The sequence below is a fragment of the Rhamphochromis longiceps genome, linkage group LG23 (assembly GCF_057381845.1).
Source record: "Rhamphochromis longiceps isolate RC_006_pf linkage group LG23, R_longiceps_female_GT1.1, whole genome shotgun sequence".
Taxonomy (NCBI): Eukaryota; Metazoa; Chordata; class Actinopteri; order Cichliformes; family Cichlidae; genus Rhamphochromis; species Rhamphochromis longiceps.
This window is the reverse complement of record NC_140578.1, coordinates 1,454,659-1,477,536: the sequence shown is the minus strand read 5'-3', so window position 1 is coordinate 1,477,536 and position 22,878 is coordinate 1,454,659. Positions and strand designations below refer to the sequence as shown.

The 22,878-nt window shown below is 41.3% G+C and overlaps 2 protein-coding genes across 3 annotated transcripts; both read right to left on the bottom strand.

Moving 5' to 3' along the window:
- Positions 1–73: 73 nt before the first annotated feature.
- haus5 (HAUS augmin-like complex, subunit 5) lies at positions 74–7,741 on the bottom strand. The gene is made up of 20 exons (XM_085397604.1): positions 7,608–7,741; positions 7,390–7,519; positions 7,245–7,307; positions 7,015–7,047; positions 6,858–6,882; positions 6,609–6,741; positions 5,885–6,044; positions 5,712–5,793; positions 5,239–5,330; positions 5,101–5,155; positions 4,868–4,995; positions 4,689–4,770; positions 4,071–4,225; positions 3,619–3,781; positions 3,308–3,388; positions 3,024–3,169; positions 2,769–2,865; positions 1,436–1,574; positions 1,136–1,268; positions 74–340 (listed from the first exon to the last, which is right to left on the bottom strand). The coding sequence occupies exons 2-20, from the start codon at positions 7,485–7,487 to the stop codon at positions 238–240; spliced, it is 1,968 nt and encodes a 655-aa protein (XP_085253730.1). The 5' UTR covers positions 7,488–7,519; positions 7,608–7,741; the 3' UTR covers positions 74–237.
- A 1,635-nt stretch (positions 7,742–9,376) lies between these two features.
- LOC146640909 (fizzy-related protein homolog) lies at positions 9,377–16,802 on the bottom strand. Of its 2 annotated transcripts, none has more exons than XM_085398830.1 (14): positions 16,649–16,802; positions 15,029–15,129; positions 14,604–14,723; positions 14,054–14,117; positions 13,828–13,958; positions 13,657–13,739; positions 13,392–13,575; positions 13,248–13,313; positions 13,062–13,164; positions 12,726–12,910; positions 12,393–12,626; positions 9,739–9,843; positions 9,527–9,619; positions 9,377–9,444 (listed from the first exon to the last, which is right to left on the bottom strand). In XM_085398830.1, exons 2-14 carry the CDS (start codon positions 15,086–15,088, stop codon positions 9,403–9,405), a joined length of 1,470 nt encoding a protein of 489 aa, XP_085254956.1. In that variant the 5' UTR covers positions 15,089–15,129; positions 16,649–16,802; the 3' UTR covers positions 9,377–9,402. The 2 variants fall into 2 exon arrangements, with proteins under 2 accessions (XP_085254956.1, XP_085254957.1); XM_085398831.1 differs by having other exon boundaries at positions 13,828–13,955.
- Positions 16,803–22,878: the final 6,076 nt, after the last annotated feature.

Here is a 22,878-nt window from a genome sequence, read left to right as displayed (position 1 = left end):
GGAGCCAGAGGCAGTTTTAAACAACTTTAATGGATATGAGGAAGCAAAGAAGAAAGGAACAAGTATTTTGCTTCGAAAGGGTTTATTAGTGACTGATTTACACATGGTAAGACATTAGGAGTAATGATGACAAATGAGAGAAAAAACAAACAAACACAATTTGTGCATTAAATATCTACAACACGGTGTTCATTCTACCACTGAAAGGTGCTGAAAGGAATCCATCACAGTATTAAACTATGGGGACTTTGCTGCTAGTTTCCACCTTTGTAACCACTGCTGAAAAGTCAGTCCTCCTTTACTGACCTCGGGAAGGACATGCTGGGCTGGCCTTTCCCACCTACAACACACAAAACAGGGACGTTAACTAGAGAATGAGACGCTGGACTACTGAGCAAGGGCATGAATGGAAAATAATTAGAGCCAATAAATTCAGTTAGATATTGGCCTCAGATGTACTAGCATGAATTTTATTTTTTTTTTAATTCAAGCCATGAAGTCATTTAGAAATGGTGTAATCACCTGTCTGTAGATAGGCAAGTTGACAGTAAGGTTTAAGACTTCATTTACTACCAAAGAATTAAGAAAGCTGGTCTTTTTTGAAATAGTTTGAGCTGCAAAACTATAATTAGATGACTTAAACCACTATCAGTCAGTTTCCGTACCTGGATTAAGCTTCTACATTTAAAAAAAGAAAAAAGTCAATAATAATCAGAATCACTGACCAGGTGTAATTTATCCATTGCATTACGGAGACCAGTTAAAAATGGCAAGTACATTTATCTCTCCATAATGGACTCCAGCAACAAAAGCCTAGTCAGACAATCAATGAAAGATCATTAAAACTGCCTAAATCACTTACATTTGGAAAGAAAAAACACTTACAAAAGTGTGCACGAATAATCTTAGTATTGTCTAAAGGTTAAACCAGGAAGTAGTTCTAATGAGTGTTTAAAACATGCTCTTTTAGTGATAACTCGTCCATTCACTTGCAGATGTTGTTCAGGTAACCGTATCACTCTAGGTAATTCCCAGATCTCAATTTGTAAAAATACACCCAGATTAGAAAGGAGAAATCTCGATTAAGCAGCAATTAAAATGATAACAGGTTATCGGTTTAAAAGATGCGTCTCACCAATAAGAGATGGCGGTTTTGACTTGGTCCCCATAAGAAAGGCCCTGTGCACAGCGGTGAGTGAGCCCTCGGACTCTTGGTACCAAAGACTTAAGAAGCTTTTGGTCCTCCTCCATGACTCTGGACAGGAGAGCTAAGAGTGCAGACAGACAGCAGTATGTTACTAAAAATCCACTGAGCATTTTATTTTTTGAGGAAATTTCTCAACATATTAAGTACGTGTACACCAAACACTGCCCTCATTTGTGTTTAAACCAAATGCTTTAAATCTCTTATCTCCCGATAAGTTCTCCTGGTTACCCTTTTGATCAGATGCCTCCAGCTGATCCGCTTCCTTCTTTATCTTCTGCAGAGTGGCAGAGTGAAGCTGAAGTAACTGACGAAGAAAACGCAGCTCAAGCTGTTGTGAGCGAGATCGGGAACACAACTCCTCCGGAGCCTGAAGTCGGGTGTGAAAGTCAAAAAAGTTACTAATATGCAATATATGAGGAAAAATAAAACAGTGAAAAAGGACACCTCCCAGCAGCTTTGGTACATGGAACTCTATTTTCCTTCTGCTCAGTGAAACTGACTTTCAAAGATGCAATTTTTATCATCCCTGGTTGTGAGGGGTTCAGCATCGATCAATGACCGTCCGTTACAATCACTTAGGCCACATTTAAGAATTGGCTGCAAACACTGATTTTGTAGAAAATGATTTGAGAAAGATCCACAGGAAACATAAGTGATGTTAGGATAGTGAGACGGTCACTAAGTCCCTTTAGAAGATTTCTTTGGAGGCCATTACCCAGGCAGCATGACTGAATAAACTGTTTGTTTTAGTGACTGAAATTACAATTTGAATATTTTAAAATAATACAACACAAAATCATGATGTCACCAGTTCAGAACAATGCTCCACTGACTAACATCTACTTTTACTGAAGCAAATGACTCAGTCACACTAAAGCAAGATCATCATAGCAACCTCCTTTCAGCAAAGGAAGGAAGGAAGGAAGAATGAAGTGGTTGCCCAGTGACTGCATTGAATGTTTTTAGCGTTCAGCAACCAACTCCAACTGGACGCCCTGAGTTTGAGTGTGCAACACTTCCAAACTCTGGCAACCACCTTCAATCACAAGGCGACTGCAAAGGTTGTCTGCAAATAATCGGTGTCTAATTTACGAACACGGACAGTCTGCCTGAACGATGCAATCATTCGGAGTCAGCTGAACAGAAGAGCTCGTCTGCAGAGCGTTCAGAGGAGCCTATCAGGTCCAGTTTCACTGCGTGTTATACCTGTATAACCATGCACGTGACAAATAAAGAATCTTGAATCTTCATTTGTAAGAGACGACTCCAACTGCCTGTCGATTTGCAATAAACAACTGACCTGCAGTAACTACGTCGCAATTTGTGAAAGAATGTTTTAAACCTATGAGTTTCTGGCTGGGCTCTCAATGCAAGTAATTAAATGAATTTCTGTGGTATTTAGATGGTAAGGAAGGGACACAGATTTGCAATTTTCACTAATTAATCACCATATCATCACAAACAGATTGCAACTGTAGCAAAACATGAGCGTGAGAGCGAGCCGAATCAAAGAGAAAACAGTAAAACTGCAATACTTTACATATTATATGCCAGAACTCACCTTGTACAGAGGGAATGCCAGACTCTGACACACGCTGCTGAAGGTCGGGGACCGCAAGCGATGGATGGACAACCACGATGCAGGAATTCGTTGCATACTAAACAAAACAAAATGGAATTATATTTCTGGTCAGCGAATGTCACCGCTGGACAAGGACAACAATTAAATATGTTTTTGTTTTGATTCACTGCAGCTGGGCCCACAGATGTACCACCAACAAGGCAAATAGAGGGATACCAAGCAACATGCTCATACCCTTCGATAGTTCTGCGGTCCAGTGAAAGAAGTGAAACTGTTCCCATCTGTCTGGCCTCCTTAGACACAGCGTTCCTTAGACTGTTGGCTGCAGTGGTCACATCTTCAAACTGTGCCACTAGTTTTGCCTGGATGAATTCCTCTAACTGAGACAAAACACAAAGATTAAAATCCTCAGAGTGCTACAAAAAAAAACCCCATAAGAATTAAATTTTAGTCACTCTCGTTTTTCACCCCAGACTGAAGCCTCTCATCAAACATATTTAACTGTCATTGATCCTGACCTCTCTGTGAAGATGAATCAGCTGCGTCTTGGCTGTCGAGTTCCCCTTAATCAGACCTCTGATCTGCTCTTGTCTGAGAAGCTATAAAAACAAGAAAGCAGAACATGATTATTTTTATGATCAGAATCAGAAAGGGTTTTATTGCCAAATGTTGAGCAGGTTTACAACATTAGGAAATTGCTGCGATGATGTGACAAATGCTGACAAAAAGTCAGTCTCCTCACACCTAGCAACCATCTAGACCACAGATCTACAATATATAATGCATGTAGAAAATATTTCATCCCAAAATATTGTCTGTCAACTCTCACCACTAGTTGTCTGAAGTCCAGTATGCTCTGCCACTGCCTGCGAAGGCTTCTTAGCGCCTCCTGTCGACTTTGGGCATGTTGGTCAAGTTGGATGCAGCGGTCTCTGATATAATCCCTGGCGGCTGCCTGCATCACACACTGCAGTTCCACCTCGAGAGCTGATCTAACAGTTCAGAGCGCAAGGAAAATAAAAAGCATGTAGAAGACGAGACAAAATTATTGCCTCTAAAGATATTACCACTAATTAAAATGAGCTCACATAGCTGTTTTCAAACAGGATGTAAATACAAAGTTTAAAAACATTGTAACGTTCAGATAAAAACAACAACAATAACAGTGGCTGTTTGTTGCCCCCCCCCCACACACACAGAAACCCAACTCCCAAGGTGCAGTACTGCAAAAAAAACATGAAATGTATGGCAAAGGCAGAGAGTGAATTGGAATGAACTTACAGTGCCAAGGAATCATCCTGGAGCTCATCTCTAATACTGGACACCTCGAGCTCAGCGTCCTTCTTACGGGTTTGCAGCTGGTTTTTGAGCTGCTGGACTCTGGAGCGAGTCTGGGCCAGTTCCACCAAGTTCTGCTCCACTTCTTCCCAAGCAGCCTGCAGCAACAATCACATGCGGGTCTATGCATGAAAAGTTACCAATCGCAGATTCCAGGAAAAAGAAAGAGATGATCATGGTTCGATCAAGATTTTATGTATCAGGACATAATGTGTGAAAAAATAAGTCCACTCTTACTGCTTCTGTTTATTTCATTCACTGATCATCAGCAAATGTGACATTGTTGTTAAAGCTGGTTCTACAAGCTACTGAATCATATGGTGTGTTTAACCTTTGACACTGTTTCTGCATTTTGGATTAGTTTTTGTTAAATCAACAATGATATGGTTTAATATGACATGTGCTATTGTTTGTATTTACCTCATTTTAAGACCAGATTATCTTTATTATGTCCTGATATGTAAACTGTTAGAATTAACAGGGGGTGTGCTATTTTTCATCATGATGGTATGAACATGGTTTTGTCTGCGTTACTATTGGTATACTGCAATGTGACCGCACCTCTAAGAGGGTTTTAACTGGTGGCAACTCATTTTCCTCTTCTGCTGACATATCCAGAAGGTGACCGCTTTCATAGCGGAACCTGCATGTCAAAAAATAAATAAATACATTTTTAAAATGCATTACACTGGAAATCTGGAAGCATAACATGAAATGAAAGATCCCAGTCACTGCCTTACTGCAGAGCTGTTACATCCCGTGTCACGTCCAGAGACGACAGTTTCTCCTCCAATACCTTCTGCTCTCTTGAAGCCAAATACTGCAGCGCTGATAGAACATGGTTTGGAGGGTAAGTACCCAACACGTTCTGGTGACACAACAAGCAACAGCGTGTTAATGCAAAGTCAAAATTAAAGACAGTGTTAACACAAATACAAAAATATTTTGTAAAATCAGACACAAACACACCAACCTCAACAGCACTCAGCCAGTACTGGAATACAGCAGTCCGCTGCTCACGGGTCATACTACAGGGAAAACAAACAAACAAGAAACTAAATACATTTTAAAAGCTGAATAACTTAAATCGAGTACAGTCTGCGGTCCTTACTGTGTGGCTGCAGAGTGCTGTGTTTTCGATTCGCACTCTTGTAAAGACTGATAGAAGTGGACCCTGTCGTCACACAGCTCTCTCACATCGCGCTAAAGAAAGAAAACAAAAGTAATGGATGATTTCATGAAGTCAGCAGCTGATATGCTACAGTTGCCTCGGTAAGCAACTGATTCCAGATTTGTGCGAATGTTAACATTTCTCCCAGCATACATTAGGTAAGGTTAGGTGAAGTAATGTTGGGTTAACACCAGTGTGTGAATGGGTGGATGACTGGTTGGTTAAAGCACTTTGGGGTCCTTAGGGACTAGTAAAGCGCTATACAAATACAGGCCATTTACCATTTAACTATAAATTGGCCCCAAGTCTGAATGTCTGTCTGATGGATAGAAAACACACAGAGTCCCTCCAAAGCAGCTATAAACATTCTAAATTTTAAACTTAAGTAAAATACAGATTCGGGCATGTTTTACCAGAACTTGTGCCTCTGTTGCCACTTTGACATTGAGGCTGTTGCAAGAAGATTTATCAAACAGCACTTCAATTTCTGCTTTTCTGCAATAAACACACACACAAAAAGAAAAACATGTAAAAGGCATCGCGGCTCATTTTCACTTAAAATGTATTAGTAAATGTTTTGTCTTACCTGGCCATCTGTTCCAGAGCCTGGCAGTGCACACTGATCTGTTGGACATCATCAGAAAGATCCTTGCAGCTCGAGATGCAGCGCTGCCTGAAAGCCTGAAGCAGCAGCTCTCTGCGTTGGCCGTCTTCCACCTGGGCCCAGGTTCGACTGATAGAGCTCTCTGTGTAATCACAGCAGAAAATGCAGCTATTAAACGCAAACGGCAAAATAGTAGAGAAAAACCATTTCTGCCGTTCACCCTCAACAAAAGTTAAAGAAGAAAGATCTTTTCACAGCCATGTAAATTAAGTTGAGAAAACTGATATCACCGATTCAACCTTTTCAGCACTTTGTGGTATAACTAATATATTTGAGCTGAACCTGTCACCATGTGAAATGTGTGAAAAAGATATTTTTTCAGAACTTCTCTCATTTTAACTTTAATTATTTTATCTTTATATAAGAAAACAATCACAAAGTGTAACTCAGTACCTTTTGAAACAAACATACACAACATCAGACATGTTTGCATCTAATCAAAGTAGTGACAACACATCAACTGATGATTTTGAATTGAGCATAGGTGTGAATGTGAGAATGATCGGTTGCTGTCTCTGCGTTAGTGTCCAATGTGCACTGCGTCTCACTCAGCAGGACAGGCTCCAGTCCCCTCACAACCCTGACTGGAGGAAAATTATGGCGGAATGGCTGGAAGTCCTGCCCACAGTGTATATGATGGACTAACCTTGTGTGGCCATCTGCTCCTCTGTAACACTCATCTGAGAGTCCAGGTGACTAATCTCTTCTTTCAGCTGCTCTATCTTCTTCTGGAGATCTTTACGCCTTGCAGCCTCACTCTGGCCCTCAGCCTGACAAGACTGCACACCAGTAAACACAAACATAGCTTTTACAGACACTCCACTTTGTGAAGCGCAATCACTAACAATTAAACTAAATTATAACTGCTGGGGAAAAGAAATAAGTTGCAGCCTACCTCTTTGTCTTGAAGCGATTTATACCTAATAACAATGTCAAGGATAACAGAGCAAATAAATAACAAAGAAAGGTAACATTCAGGTCCGGGAGAAATTTAAAGTCTGTTGGAAAGAAGCTGGAAGCTTTGCAAATCAAGTCAAGACCAAAAAGGATACCACTGAAGATTGCCACGCATGATCCTCACATTCCTAAAAAGACAGAAATCAGTCAGAGGTTGCAGTTTATTTTAGAAAACAGGCCATTCATACAAATGTTTTTTCTTTTGTAATGAACCAGAGTCCTGAGTAAATGTTTGAGGACAGGAAATGAGCCGTGCTCTCGTTATAATTTAGTGATCAAAAGGTTTATAAAACAAAACAAAAAGCAAGCGGGAGCAAAGTCTCACCTTTGCTGGAAAACATGCTGGGTGACATATTTCCATATCGACTTCCCCGTCCCAACACAGAGTCTGGAAAACAATCAACATTAGTTCAAGGCTAAGAAGTTAGGTAATAACATTGATGACAGGTCATATAAGTGTAGATACCTACGTTTTAAAATAGCTGTCATTAGGCAGCCTGTCCGGGGGCAGCCCAAACTCCTCTGTCGCCCAGCGTTTCAAGTCCTGAACAAGATTTCTGTCTCCCATCCTGACAAATAACAGCGGGTAACGAGCTAAAGCTAGAAACAACAACAGGAGACTATTATCATCAGCCAGCGTAGTTAGCTTAATGAGTGCACGTAATTCACAGATGTCCCTCCAACTTACCGTGCTCCCACGAAAGACGCCTCTTTAATTCAATAAAAACAGTTTACGGCGCTAAAACGGGAATATTGTTTAACCTAAACCTACTCAAACTTTCAAGTTCCCGCCTGTCGACAGCATTTCCGATCAACGACCACAGAGGAAGAGGAAAAAAGTACCGCCACCTGCTGGATTGGAGAGCAATTACAACTACAGCCATTTGCTGTCATCAGCACAGACTGTGCCTTAGCTTTGATTTTACACAAACATCTCACATAATGAAAATCATGTAATGATCCAGAAGCCAATATTCTTTTTTTTTTTTTTTAAAACGTGGAGATAATTTAAAAGATGTTGTTTGTCATGTTATTTATTGCACTGTTCAACCCCAAAATCTGATCTGCTACTCACATGACTTCTAATCAGGGACATTTGGTATATATACACATGCTCATGACAACCTGCTGAAGTTCAACCCAAGCATCAGAATGGAGACGAAAGGTGATTTAAGTGACTTTGAATTTGCCGTGTTGATGTCAGAGGTCAAGGGAATACAACTCGTTTCACTCAAGGGATGCAGAAGAGCACCTTTGAATGCAGATGAGTTAGAGCAGCAGAAGACCATACTTTGTGCCTATCAGCCAGGAACAGGAAATTGAGGCTTTAATTCATACTGGCTCATCAAACGTGAACAACAAAAGCTCGGTAAAACTTTGTCCGGTCTGATCAGGCTCAATTTTTGCTTTCACATTCACACGGTAAAGAGTTTGGTGCAAACAACATGAAAGCATGGCATTGCCCTGCCCCGTGCAAGTGGTTCAGGCTGGTTGATGGTGGTGTGAGGAATATCATCTCGGCACACCGGGTCCAGAAGTATCAGTTGTGCATCACTTAAATGCGACAGCCTACCAGAGTTCTGCTGCTGACCATATTCCCTTATGACCACAGTGTACTCATCTTCTGATGGTTGCGTCTGGGGAGGATAACGCGCCACATCACAAAACTCGAATGATCTAAAACTGTTTGGTTGTTTTTTCTTAAACACTGCAACAAGTTTACCAGAATCTCTGAGGAATGTTTCCAGCAGCTTGTTCAATTTATGCCGCGAAGAAATTATAACAATTCTGAATGCACTGGCGGGTTTTCCATCCACGCTGTACAAGTTGTGAAAAATAAATAAATAAACACAAAGTCAGAAAGTGGCTCCTGAGTATCTTTTATTTGTTTTACTGCAAATAATCAGCAATTCAGTAGACGTCTAAATGCACAGCATTAGACTTTGTGTACTCAGTCACCTCCTCTCAACCACAGTCCAAAGGTCACAATAACCATGGTGCTTGTTTTTTTATTTATTCATAGTATAATATGTCATTAAATCACTCCAAACCTCCATCCTATGAACAATGGTGTAAAAATAAGTCTCTGAATGTCTTTTGTATAATAAGTGTGTTAAATAAATTAAATCTGAGGTAAACAAAACACATTTCAGATGATACCAATATTCTTAAGGCTTGTGATTTCTACTTTTGTATACTGACAAAAAAGAAAGAAAAAAAAAAAACCACCCACTTTTACATTTTTTAAGCATACAATACAAATAATACACTCACAGCAGGTGCAAAAGAATTTTTCACACAATTTTAAAAAATAAAAATAAAACTAGGTGTTGCTGTCATTCCCTTTGTGAAAAGAAAACTCACAATAAGCCTCTGATTGTACTTTATGTCTTTAGCACCGGGCGGCTGAGCTATCCGCCGATGATGGCAGGATTTTATTTCTTTTAAAAAAAAAAAAAAAAAAAAAAAAAAGGTGCTTAAAGTCACCGTATCCTCTTGAAGAGATTTAAAACTGATACAGATTCCTGAAACAAAAAATGAAGAAACTTGGTTAATGTTTTCAGCAGGTATTAAAATGGGCGGGGTTTGTTGTCGATGCTTTCTCACCTTTGTCGAGCGCGTTTTATTGAAAACGTTCCAGAAGCGTAAAGTCTCGTCTCCAGCTCCCGTCACGATCGCCTCACCGTCTGGAGACATGGCCTAGAGAGTACAACAAGTCATTCGAATTTTATCTCAATAATGTTCTTATTTAAAGTAAAGCGCTATATAAATACAGGCCATTTATATTATCAGTGGAGAGAAAAAAACCCCAGACTGACCAGGTAGAGCACTCGGTAGGAGTGTCCTGTAAGCTTGGCCACCTGAGTGAGAGCTGGATATTTCCACACCAAGATTTGATTCTGAGAGTATCCGTGGGTGCTTACCTGAAAAAGAAAAGCATTTGTTTGCTTTTTGTTGTTTTTAACAGCGAACTCCAGTTCATGTATGTGTGATGGACCGAGCTGAAAAAGCAGGAGTCGCAGGAATGATCCGAAAATGGGTTTTCATTTATTTACAAACAGTAAATGTTGAGCTCATGAAAGAAGTCAAAGAAACAGTGAACTGTGACCTCAACCAAACAAACATGAGTGACCTAAACAGGAAATGACACACATATAATGGCTGATCAGACCACTATGACACAACAGAAGTAAACAAACCACAAAACAATGCAGCACAGTCCAGTTTGTTAATAAACTAAACACCAAAGAAGAAAATCAAAACTAAACCCTAAACTCAAACATTTAACTAAAGAAAACACACTTTCTCCCCCTTCAGCAGGAGGTGGTGGTGCGGTCCAATCATCCCCTCTCTGCATTTCACTGCTTTAAACGCCACCTTTTGTTTCCTTTACCTGTTTCTTACCTGCCACGATCGGTGAGGGAGGCCAGACAAAGACTATACAAAAATCAAACCAAGAATCAGAAATAAATTGGTATAAATACATAAGCAAACTAAATGTGCGCGCTTACAAACAAATGTATCCAAACCAAACAATAAACTTAATAACACACTTCAGTTTGCAGTGTGTTATTATTATTAATGAAGAAATAAAGAATACATCAGAGTTACCGACTTTTAGAGTGCAGTCATGGGTGTGGCCATCACAGTATGTAAAGGCGATATAGCTGAATTAACAGCGAGCTTAATCTCTGAAAACCTCTTCTTTCTTTCGGGGTCGCCACAGCAGATCATCTGCCTCATCTCAGCCTATCCCCAGCATCCTCTGTCGCACCAACCCTCTGCATTTCCTCCTTCACTGCATCCACGAACCTTCTCTGTAGTCTTCCACTATCCTTCCCTCTGCACAGGTCCAAACCATTATGTTACCGTTTTATGGGGTAACTGTTGAACCCATTCTCCATAACGGATAACCTTTGTGTCAAGCTCGGATCACAAATTCAAAATGTCATTAAAAGGGCTGGAAAGATGATTAGCATGCTCCATCCATCTTCCCCCCAGAAGATATCTGAAGAGTCAGTGATTGAGTGGGTTGGGGGAGGATCACTAAAGATATAAATCACGTCCTTAATAATAAAGAGCATGACTGATGAAGAATAAAGTACGAGACTCCTGCCTGACAGAATCTGTCATCCTGCTCATCACTAATACAAAATGATTAATCTCTTTATCTGTGTATTTAAAGTTCACATTAAATCAAACATGACAGTTACCTTATGTGACAGTAAGACTCACCTACCTGCCAGTTTTGGGTCCAGCAACGACAAATCAGTAATTTTGCAGCTATTCTTAATTCTGAAGTTTGTCATTTTCAATAAAACACACAAAACAGGATTCATTCTGCACTCGTAGGTTTACGCTAATTTTACATGCAACGAAACAGAGTTGAGTTTTAATCTCCCTCACTCATGATTATAGAGCTGAGGTCGATCCATGCAGAAGCCCCTGGAGCTGGCCAATCAGAACAGCTCTGTAAATGTATCCAATCGACTTCAGAAAATGCTCTTAACTAGGGATGAGTACCGGTATCCGTTGCCATAATGACATAAACGGTAGTAACCAGACCGAAAAGCAGCGCACATTTCGGTGCTTTTTTTCCCCTGAGATGTCACACACTTTGGATTCTAGCCAATCATTTTACCTTTCCAAGGATAGTAGGCGGGGCCAGGTACGTACGTTCTTTTAGAGCAGAGCTACAGATTAAAAATGTCCAAGGCGAAGCGGTCAAAAGTCTGGCTGTACTTCACAGCAAAAGATGCAAACTCAGCAGCAACAAGTGCTTTAAGCTGATACTGTGATGCTGTCAAAGGAGGTAACACCAAGAATCCGATGAAACACCTGGAGACGTATAGCATCTTGTTAAAAGCCGAGAAATGCGCCGTATTTGATAGCTTTCTGCGAGACCTCACACCGAGCACATCTACTGCGGGTGTGGTGCCTGTTATCGGACCCGGAGTTAGCAACATCCCCCAAAAACACGAAGAGGAGAGTCCTGGCCCCTAGCCCTGCCAGTGTAGCAGAAATGATGAGGATGATGATGCAGCAGCAGCCGTTCTTCTCTGCGTGAGTAGCTAATTTACGTTGAGTAGGCTAACCACGTTATTACATTAATGCATGTAAGGTGAACTAGCAAACATCATCATAGGTACATGCGGCTGTCTTCTTGTTTGATGGCAGATACTCCCTTCACCCTGGCCAAAAAGGCTAAAATGACCAAAGAAAAAGTGGAAAACAGTTAAACATGAGAGGTTTTTGGACAAAGTTTGTGTTTTCCATTCTTTAAGCACCGTTTAAGCACCGGCACCGTTTCAAAAGTACCGGTTTGGCACCGGTATTGGATAAAACCTAAACAATACCCATCCCTACTCTTAACGCATCGCTGCTGACCTACATTTTTAATCAGTGTCTTCACAATTACAAATGGTAATAAATCCGCGGACAGCACATCCACTGTGCATGTGGGGTCTCTTACCAGCTCATTAGCATGTTTGGACCAGGCCAGGTTGCAGACCTGAGAGCCGGTGTCCATGCACTGCAGCGGCTGTGATGTCAGGGTATTCCAAAATCTAATGCAGCGGTCGGCGGTGCCGCCGCCCGAGGCCAGCAGGCCGTGCTGATGGGGGGACCAGGCGATGGCTTTAACTGCAGCCAGGTGATCGATGTACGTCTGCATGGGACTGAGCGACGAGTGGTTCCACACCAACAGCTAAGACCACAAATCGAACACATCATCAGTGAGCAAAGCAAATCCGTACAGTCTTAGTGGTTGATTAAATATCAATATCATCATAAAAAACAAAACTACCTTGTTGTCATTTCCACCAGAGGCGAGCAGCTGATGGTCAGTGCTCCACTTCAAACCGCACACTTCCTGTCTGTGTCCCTGCAGGCGCCTCTCTGACTGCAGCGGAGGCGTCCGCGCGTCTCGCTGGAGGATCATACGATCTCGGCTTCCCGAAGACAACTGGTCGGCGTTCCAAGCCAGAGCTCCTGTAATCAGAGTAACTTTAACTTAAGCCTCAGCTTAGACAGTCTTAGTTGCTCCGCTTGAATGACCTCCAAGATGTCTCAACTTTATCCTGGCTGATTTTTCAAGTATTCCTTTAGGATCATTTCTGAAGCCACGATCACACTAACTCACCAACTCTGGCTGTGTGGCCCTCCAAGGCAAAAAGCTTTTTGCCAGCAGCAGCATCCCAGATCTGAACATAGCCTTTGTGAGTTCCCACGGCTACAAGGTTACCCTAAAACAAAGTGCAAAGCATCTTCTTAATAACAAAAAACAACTAACAGGTTTCTTTGACAGTAGTCTGCTACGTGTACTTACCCTTTCAGACCATCCGACCGATGTGACAGAGTCGCCCTCTACTGACAAATCGCACAGTCTGGTCACCTGAGGACACTTAGCTAGTGAGTCACTGTTGCACAGCACAGCAACAACAAACAGAAATTTACACTCCAGTATCGGTACCTGGCTGGTGCATGCGCTCCACAGGTAAACACACGTGCCCAGCCCCACACTGAGCATATTGAGAGCCGACCAGTCCACCAGGTTAAGATAAAAGTCATCCTGCAGCTCTGGAGCATCCAGGACTTTAAAGGGAATCTTGGAGATCTTGCGAGTTGGCTTCCTTGGTGAACGCAACAACTTCTGACTGCAACAGGAAGTTCAGGTATAACGTGACTCCAAAGTGCAGGGATGATCTCAAACTTTAGAGCTCAAACAGCGCTCTTACCTTTTATTGCTGACGGGTGATAACGAGTAGGGAGAGACGTTGGCGCCGTCTTCTGATGACAAGCTTTTGGTGTTGAGCGAGTACTGAAAAGTAAAGGTGCATCATTAGAGCAAACAGAGGTCTGATCAGAGCACAAACATGGATGACCGAGAGAATCTGAGACTTCCATACAGAGAAGAGACTCCTCTTCTCGGGCGGGGACGATTGCAGACGTCTGTCCTCCGTCTGGGGATCTTGGATCTTTTCTATTCCTGCTCCCAACAGCTCATTCTTCAGCAAAGCAGAGTAGGCCAGCCCGTCTGCTACAGCGACGACAGCAGTGATATTTGATTCATGTGCAGGTATAAAAGAATAACAAGGAAACAGCAAAATTTAGACAATTTCAAAACATATTCACCTTTGATATTGTCAGAAGAGGCATCCTTTGTTTTTTTGTTCACAGTCGGTGACTTCTCATTTTCCTGCACATAAATCATAAAGATTATTGATCAATTTATAACATTTACACTGTAAATTATTTCACACAACAAACCAAGCAATCATCATTCAAGGGTTCGCCTTCATTTTTACCATTTTAAACATTTGGAAAACAAACATCACAACTTTAGAAAATATGAAACAGTAAATCTGAGTCTTCCCTCCATAACCCGAACCAGCCGACTTACACGACTATTTAATTTCCACTAATTCATGAAGTTGCTGTCAAAGCCCAGAGAGGAGCGACCTCACCAGCTGTGGACACTGAGACAGTTTCCCTACTGTCGGCTATTTTCGCTGCTTAAATAAAACACAGAAGTGCTCTGAGATGCTCTTTCAAGAATTTTAAAGACTTAAAGTGACAAAACAAAACAAAAAAAATTTCCACAACATCAGAATTAGAACTTGAACCACTGGGTGTGTCCACACAGCTCTCTTACAAAAACCCAAAACTTAAAACACAGCCTCACGTTGATCCTGTGAAAGTTGATATTCCAGTTTGCCCCCGCTCTGGTAGGTATGAATCGGTCTCCAAGCTTAGTGGGCGAGGACAGTGGTGAGCCGGCGGGTGTCCGACTGTTCTGCAGTTTCTGCAACACAAACATTTATCATTAAGTATGTACGTTTATGAACACAGAGGTTTGTTAGTGATTACGTCATCTAAGATCTAACTTAATAATGTCACACATTCAGCACTGATGCACATCTTTATTAAGTTCCCATACTACAGCCAATGTGGTTACAATATCGGAGTAGATAAAAGAATAATTCTCTACAAGGAATAAATTAATAAAGCAAATTTCAAATCAGATGAAGGGATGGAAAAAATGACACTTTATCATATTATTAATGATGAAAACTAGGAAGAGGAGGAGAAACTAAGCGAACGACTCACAAAGATGTCATTCTCGGTGTTAATTTGGCGTAGGAGGCGATGTTCATAGTCGGGATCCATTCTGGACCCTGAACCCTCAACCGCAGAGTGGGAGGACACAGCTGTGCAATACAAACAAGGGAGTTAATAAATAAGCAAGCAGTTTAATCGAGACAATGTAAAAGTCATCCCATTGTGATAACACTTTCTTTGCAACCACAATCTTTGCCTAAAAGTTTTTATGGACCAAGTTTTGGATATATAAAATGAACGCTGTGAAATTTTTGTGTTTTAAGATATTTAGATTTTACAATAGTCCACCCCCATCATAAAAAATAAATCAAGATATGTAATTTGGAACCAACACATCAAAAAAATCTAAAGTTGAACAAAAATCAGGCAGTCCTACAGAGTACCATCTGAAAACTCTAGGATGGCGTTTTATTTGTATCACACTATGTGCTGACATTTTTGTTTTTGTCATATTTACTCAACCAGCATCACAGTTGAGTAAAAATATGGAGATTTTGATGAAGAATTTAAAGTTAAAAGTGTTTTACATGTTTTATTTTGCATTACTGTGAAGTTTGACTTTATACTGTTTGGAAATGATCACTCTTTTGCAACATGAATGTATTAGTTTGTGCTCAAACACGGGACTTCACAGGACCGCTTTGACACTTTTAAAGTACCCGTTCCTAACTAGTGGTTCATTTTTATGGTAAGAAAGCCCAAAGGATACATCAGACTTTTATCTTTAATACTTTTTGAGCTGTCCAAGTTCAAACATTGCCTCAGATTTCAAAGTGTGAACAAACCTGCTGGAAACCCCATTTTTCTAATAAAATTATCTAGAAAAGCATCTTATAAAAGCTTTAAACTTCACAGAAATCTGTATATATTAATACAATTTGGAGCATAAAACTTTTAGGTACATCTGGGATGGTCGAGCAGGAGGACCATGAGAATTATATTGTGCCCACTTTTGTTGCTTTATGTCTGTGAAGGTTCTCAGTCATCGTAGTCTAAGGAGCTTGGAAAGAAAAGCGTCTGCACTTCTTTAAGTTGCTTGAAGTTCAGAACTGAAGAAGCTTCTCGGATGAGAGGTGAGACGTCTTCAAGCAACTTAAAGAAGTCCAGACGCTTTTCTTTCCAAGCTCCTTTGGCCTTTTGTTGCTTTGTTTCGTTTTTGTGGTCACATTTTAGGTGGACGCAGAAAATTAGAGTAAAGACGGGGTGTTTTTCTGATTTAAGTTTTAAAATGATAAAAGCAAGAAGTTGTTTTTTAAAAAAAAATGTTGTTAAGTCGCCATCTTGAAGTTGTAGCAGGCTAAAAGCAGCAGTTTCAGTGCTCACCTGCTAACTGTGCACTGCAAAACAAATCGATTACTCAACTTTAAATAAGCAGAACATTTAGCCCCAACTACACCGAATCAGTGCTAGTTTCAAAAGCACTAATTACCTCAGAGTAACAGCACAACTCATTAACCAGTTACGAGAATCTAACATGCTTCCGAGATTCATTTGTAGCTAAATGTCTTCAAAGACGCTTATTTGTGCTAAATTAGAAGCAGCCAATGATAACTACCGTTAGCTTACTTAGCTAAGGGCTATCCGCTCATATTTGTCGGGACAGCATACCTAAAACGAGCCAGCTCCGGCAGACCACCTCCGGACAGAAACAGCGGGGGCAGACGATCCGGACCGGCTATTTAAAACCATTCAGGCTCAGGTGCGGCTTGTTGTTTAGCTGAGGTCTACGTAACATTGCATTGTGGGAGTTTTGTGTCACTCCGGTGACGTACATCATAACACGGAAGTGTCCATATTTATTGCTGCAAGCAGGATGCTGTAAGGTGGGATACTGGAGCCAACTACCGGGAAAAAGAAGTGTTTTAAAAGTAGTGATCGTGGATAAAGACTGACACGGTTAGGATGTTATATTTATCCCAATATCTGTGCTACAGTTAAAGTGATGTCATAAATTAGTCTCACCAAATGGTCCAAAATATTAAAGGGGAAGCAGTTTAACATCAACATGAGTCGTGCTGGGAACTTCTGATGCAGCAGCTCAAACTTAAATAAAACCATTAAAAGCGAACACCTCCTGCCATTGTGTTTCAGTTACCTGTAATACCCACGTTTCAAGTATAGAGGGAGCACTCGACCCATAGCTGGATAGATGCTCACGGCATACATCTTTAGAAGAACAGAACAGAATAAATAGCCACTTTATTGTCATTCAGCACACACACCAGTTAGTGCACATCAGAATATCATTTTGGTGCTTTTATTCACCATTGATTGTACAATATAAATAACAAATAAATCTAAATCTAGGGTATGAAAAGAATCTATGCACACTTAAGAATATAAGAGAAATTTATATACATTATTTAAAAAAGAAAAGAAGAAAACTTGCACAGAATACTGGGAAAATAAAACAAAAAACATACGTTGCACAGCAAAAATAACAGTATTTAATAACTTAATAACTTCTGATATAATCCTGGCTGGACGTTTGACCACTCTTCCTGCATGGACCAAGCGTAGTCCACTTTCAGTAGGGTTGAGGTCGGGTCTTTGAGAAGGCCATTCCAGATGTTAATGTCAACCTACAACCAGTTTTGATGTGTGCTTTATATCACTGCTGTGTTTAAATACCCACTTGTGTCCCAGTTTCAACTGTCTGGATGTGGACTGGAGGTGAAGATTCCTCCTCTTCATTATTCCATCCACTTTTTGCAGTGTAGCAGTCCCACCCAGGGCACGGTAAATGGTAAATGGCCTGTATTTGTATAGCGCTTTTACTAGTCCCTAAGGACCCCAAAGGGCTTTTACACATCCAGTCATCCACCCATTCACACACACACATTCACACACTGGTGATGGCAGCTGCATTGTAGCCACCCTGTTTGAATTTGTAATTCTTGGAATCTGCAGTTGTTTGGAGACGGCTCCAGAGACTTTTTTCCAACTTGTGTAAATGTACATTTCTTCTTTATAGATATTGACGGAGTTTTTTGGATTTTCACATTGTTCTGAGTATCAGTGAATCTACTGAGTGCTCTCAAGCAAATCCTTCTCATGCAGGCAACAAAAAACTACCAGCTGTAGTCGATCACGACCACCACAAAGAAGGTAATAGAAGTTCACCGTCTCTTTTTTTGTATCCACATGTCACAGTAAGCAAATGAAAGTATTTTATGCATTTTTAATAAAAGCCGATCACAAACCTCAGTAAAGTCAGTGGTTTCAGCTTCTGAGGATCTACTTTCAAACTGTTTAGAGGAGGGATATTGGCTTTATTGGACAAAGAACGATGAATAAGGAGGAAAAGAGGAAGACCACAGAGAAGATCCATGGATGCAGCAAAGGTGGACATGCAGAGGGTTGGTGTGACAGAAGAGAATACCAGGGATCGAGTGAGCTGGAGGCAGATGATGTGCTGTGGTGATCCCTAAAGGGAGCAGCTGAAATAAGAAAGACAGGGTTCAGTGAGAAATCAGGGAATCAATAACAAAGTACGAGTACTCTGCTGGTCCTGCGCTGGGAAATTCAGCTGTAGAAATAAAAGCTTCAGCTATGATGATCTAACATTATGTTAAGAAGAAATATCCTCTCTGCCTTCATTTTTCCAGCACAAACCTGTAGTGTAACATCTTACTGAACAACAGTCAGTAAATTGGATGCTTAATATAAGGTGGGATTGTGTCTTCACTTTCTATTCGGGCTCATTGTCTGCTACAAACTCTGCTGAAACAAAGTAAGATCGCAGCTCTTCTGAGAAAAAAAATGCAGATGGAGTGACTCACAATGAAATATTTGATCATCTAATCAAATCTGAAGCCTGGTTTTGTTTTAAGAGAGTCTGGGTGTATTTTTAGACCCGACAGCTTGCGTGTCCCACTGTCCTGCTCTAGATGATATTGTAACAGGATTATAGAGTCATAAAGTGAGTGTGTGTGTGTTTGAATGTTGCATGCTCATCCAAACAGACTGCTGAAAGTACTTTTCTGCCATCGCCTCCCTCCATATAGTAAAGTGGCCTTTGAAATGCACAGCTAATGACCATGCAGCAGCAACAAAAGCCTGAGCACTGGGCCTTTAATGCTGCCAATTGTAGTGATGATAATCACACACTGAGCGCAGAGAGGGCTTCCCCCCCGTGAACTTCACTGTGTGTTTTCTGGTGAGTGGGCCTAAAGAAATTTACCACATCAGACACACAACGTAGTCCTGCAAGTGTGAACGAAGCATCGCATCACCCCACACACACACACACACACACACACACACACACACTCACTCACTCACACACTCACTCACACTCTCTCTCTCTCTCTCTCTCTCTCTCTCTCGATCTATTTGTCCCCCTCAGACACACCCACACAGCACTGGCGCCAACAACTAAATCCCCCACCCCTTTTCCTCCCTCCCCCCGTTAGCTGACCTCTAATTATGTCATGCGAAAAAGCTGTGTCCCATTGAAAAGCTCCCTTAATCAAACCCAATTAATTCCGCTTTTTTCCCTTATTATCCTTTGCAAGAAACGCGTCTTTCCAATAAGACTGTTAACTCCAACCGTGGCGCTTTCAGATCTACTCGGGTGCAGGAGCAAAATAATAGACTGCACAATTAATCAATTAGTCATTAGGGATTCAGTTGTTCCTAATGAACACAGTTGCTGTGTAGAAGAGGGGCGTTAGAGATGCCTCAAAGTTCCTCGTCTTTCTGTTTGGAAATGTGTCTACAAGTTGAATTCTTTGACTTTCACCGCTGTACTGCACAAGAAAACACAACTGAAAGAACTTTATGAATTTTGTTACACTACTGATCACGTTGGCTTCAGTCATTTAATTGACTTCCTAATGTGTCACCTGTGTTCCTGGCAGTGTTGGTCAAGTTACTTGAAAAAAGAAATCAGTAACTACTTCCCCAAAAAAGTAATCCCGTTACTTTACTGATTACTTATTTTCAAAAGTAATTAATTACTTAGTTACTTTTTAAAAACACGATTTACAACCTGAGTAGGTGATAAAGCGATAGATCTTTCAGCCCAATTCTAATTTTTCTGCATAATCCATCATACAAAATGTAATCAAATGGAAAAGTCTCTTTTTAAAACTTGTTTTATTAGTTTTGATCTTTTAACTTTATGCATCAAGCAAACATTTAATTATCTGCAACATTCTCTGACTGGAAGAAATTAGTTTAACATTGAAACCTATTTTCTGCACATTCCAGCACATAAAATAAAATATTTGTTGTGTTTACACTCAGTCTTTCAAATAGATGCAAGTAAAACACAGCAGAAAATAAATAAAATCAAAGACTCAGCGGTCCTGTTGCTCTATTTTCACCTGTAAAGCAGGAGTTGGGTAGGCGGAGGTTTACCCTGGTGCAGGTGTGCCGCGGTCAGTGGAAGAATCTGCGAGTTTCTCTGTGAGTTTCCCATTACGTCATAGCTACTCGGTGCTTGTTTGGAAGTTTAGGGGTTTTTTTCGCTGTAAAAAGAAGTTTTCTTCCCACGCACAGCGGACACTAATGTTTTTGTCACTTTTTATGGAATCAAACTCAAAGTAAGGTCAGTACTTCCACGCTTTAAACGCTGCACGCTCATACTCTCTCTGCACTCGATATATGATCCATTGTTGATCTGCACACAGCTGTTGTCACGAACGTCGCACTCGCTTACGTCACTGTCATGAGACATTCTTGCAAGAAAATCACGGTTTTAGTAACGCAGTAACGCAGCGTTCCTACGGAAAGTAACGGTAATCTAATTACCGTTTTTGCAATAGTAATCCCTTACTTTACTCGTTACTTGAAAAAAGTAATCGGATAACGCGTTACTGCCCATCTCTGGTTCCTGGTAATTGGCTGGTAATCAGTGGTAATGCAGAGTTTGCATGATTAGGTCCCGAGACGTCAACTGGGACACAGAAGAGGACAGCAGGAGGCTTTATTTCACATTCTTTCAGTATGTAGAGGTGCAGGTTATACATATGGTAAAGCCTTTGTTAGCACAAAGCAGAGACTTCATATTTATTTATTTTATTATTAATAAATGCCACCTTTTTTTGCACCACTCGTGCCTCAAGACTTCTTCAAACATCTCTTAAATCTTTTTGGTAGCTGATATTAACAGCTGCCCCCTCTTTGGGGTCTCAGTGCGACACACACCCCCATTACCACCTCCTTGGAATACCAGGTGCTGTAAGTTTAGGGGTGGGTGGAGCATCCTTGACTCCTCCAGTCCGCATGCCAAAGCATCCTTGGGTAAAGTGCAGTTGTCCCTGATGGGTTTGTGTGAGTGTGCATTTTACATCTCTTGCATTTAGGTAACTATGACAACAGATGTCATTGTTTATGTTTAATCAGCTTCCTTGTTGTGTAATGATCCAGAAGGATTTATTGTTCCAGGTATCAGGGAGAATTAAAGGTTGTGTTCCTGCTTCTTAATGCAACGCCACATTTGGTGATTTATTGTCTGACATCAAGCAATATGTGGACAAGACTGATTAATCACATGTCCAGATTATATTGGATAATGTTTTGGGTGAGCACATTCTTGTATGTAATACTGTGATGTATTTTTAAAAAGTTAATATTTTTATCAAATAAGACCAGAAGTAGTGGTTGAGTAAATGTTAGTAGCATTGGGACAGGAAAACGACCCTCTGCCAGAACCTTTTTCCTGCCGATCTGCTGCTCCTTTTCCCATGCTTTCCTTTGTGCCACTCACTGTGGCTCAACGCATGCCTACCCCAGCCCCCGGCTGTGACTGTAGCCCCGACCCGGCCCCAGCTGAGCAGTGCCAGCAGTCCAGCAGTTAGTTAGTGTCCGCTCAGGCCCGGCTCGGCCTCGCCCGGCCCGGGTACTAATCCCTGGTCTGTCAGAGGACCCCACTCTGAACTCATCCTGCAACACAGGAAAACGCTCTAATTGGGGGATTTTCTACATCATTAACTCTGATGAGCACCCACCCCACCCCCTGTCTCCCCCTCTCCACTCTCCCTCTCTCTGCATGTCTCTCACACCCACACTTTTCTCCAACTTAATCTGGCTTCTTCACATTCTCGGCCTCTTTCATCCTTTCGGCAAAAGCTTGACTTTTTTTCCCCTTTTTCATTCAGGATGTGTTGTTTGCTTAATTATTCACATATGAGACCCTGACAGTAAAGTAAAAAGTGTGTAAATAGTGAAAGTCTTACCTGTGCACTTGTTATATTCACAAAAGAGCTAAAAGCCATTTCCACAGTTTGAGGTCCTGTATTACTTTTCTTGGGTAATCCTTTAAAGAAAAAGTACTTACTGACTTTTCAATACAAACTTTGTTCTGCACAAATTTTCCCTTTTAAGTAAAGTGCAAAACATCGTGTCACCACATTTTTTTTCTTATAAGGAGAATATGCTGGTGCTGAATGCTGGTGCTGAATGCCCAGAAGACAGTGGAGATTATTGTGGACTTCAGGAAGCACACAGCCCCACTCCCCCCCATCATCCTGACTGACACCCCCATCACCTCTGTGGACTCATTCTGCTTCCTGGGTACCACCATCACCCAGGACCTGAAGTGGGAGCCCACCATCACCTCCGTCATCAAGAAAGCCCAGCAGAGGATGTACTTCCTGAGGCAGCTGAAGAAATTCAACCTGCCAACACGGACGATGATGCAGTTCTACACTGCAATCATCGAGTCCATCCTCACCTCCTCCATCACCGTGTGGTACGCTGGAGCCACTATCAGGGACAAACAGAGACTGCAGCGTGTTGTGCGCTCTGCTGAGAAGGTGATTGGCTGCAGACTCCCATCTCTGCAGGACCTGTACACCTCCAGGACATTGCGGCGTGCAGCTCGGATCTCA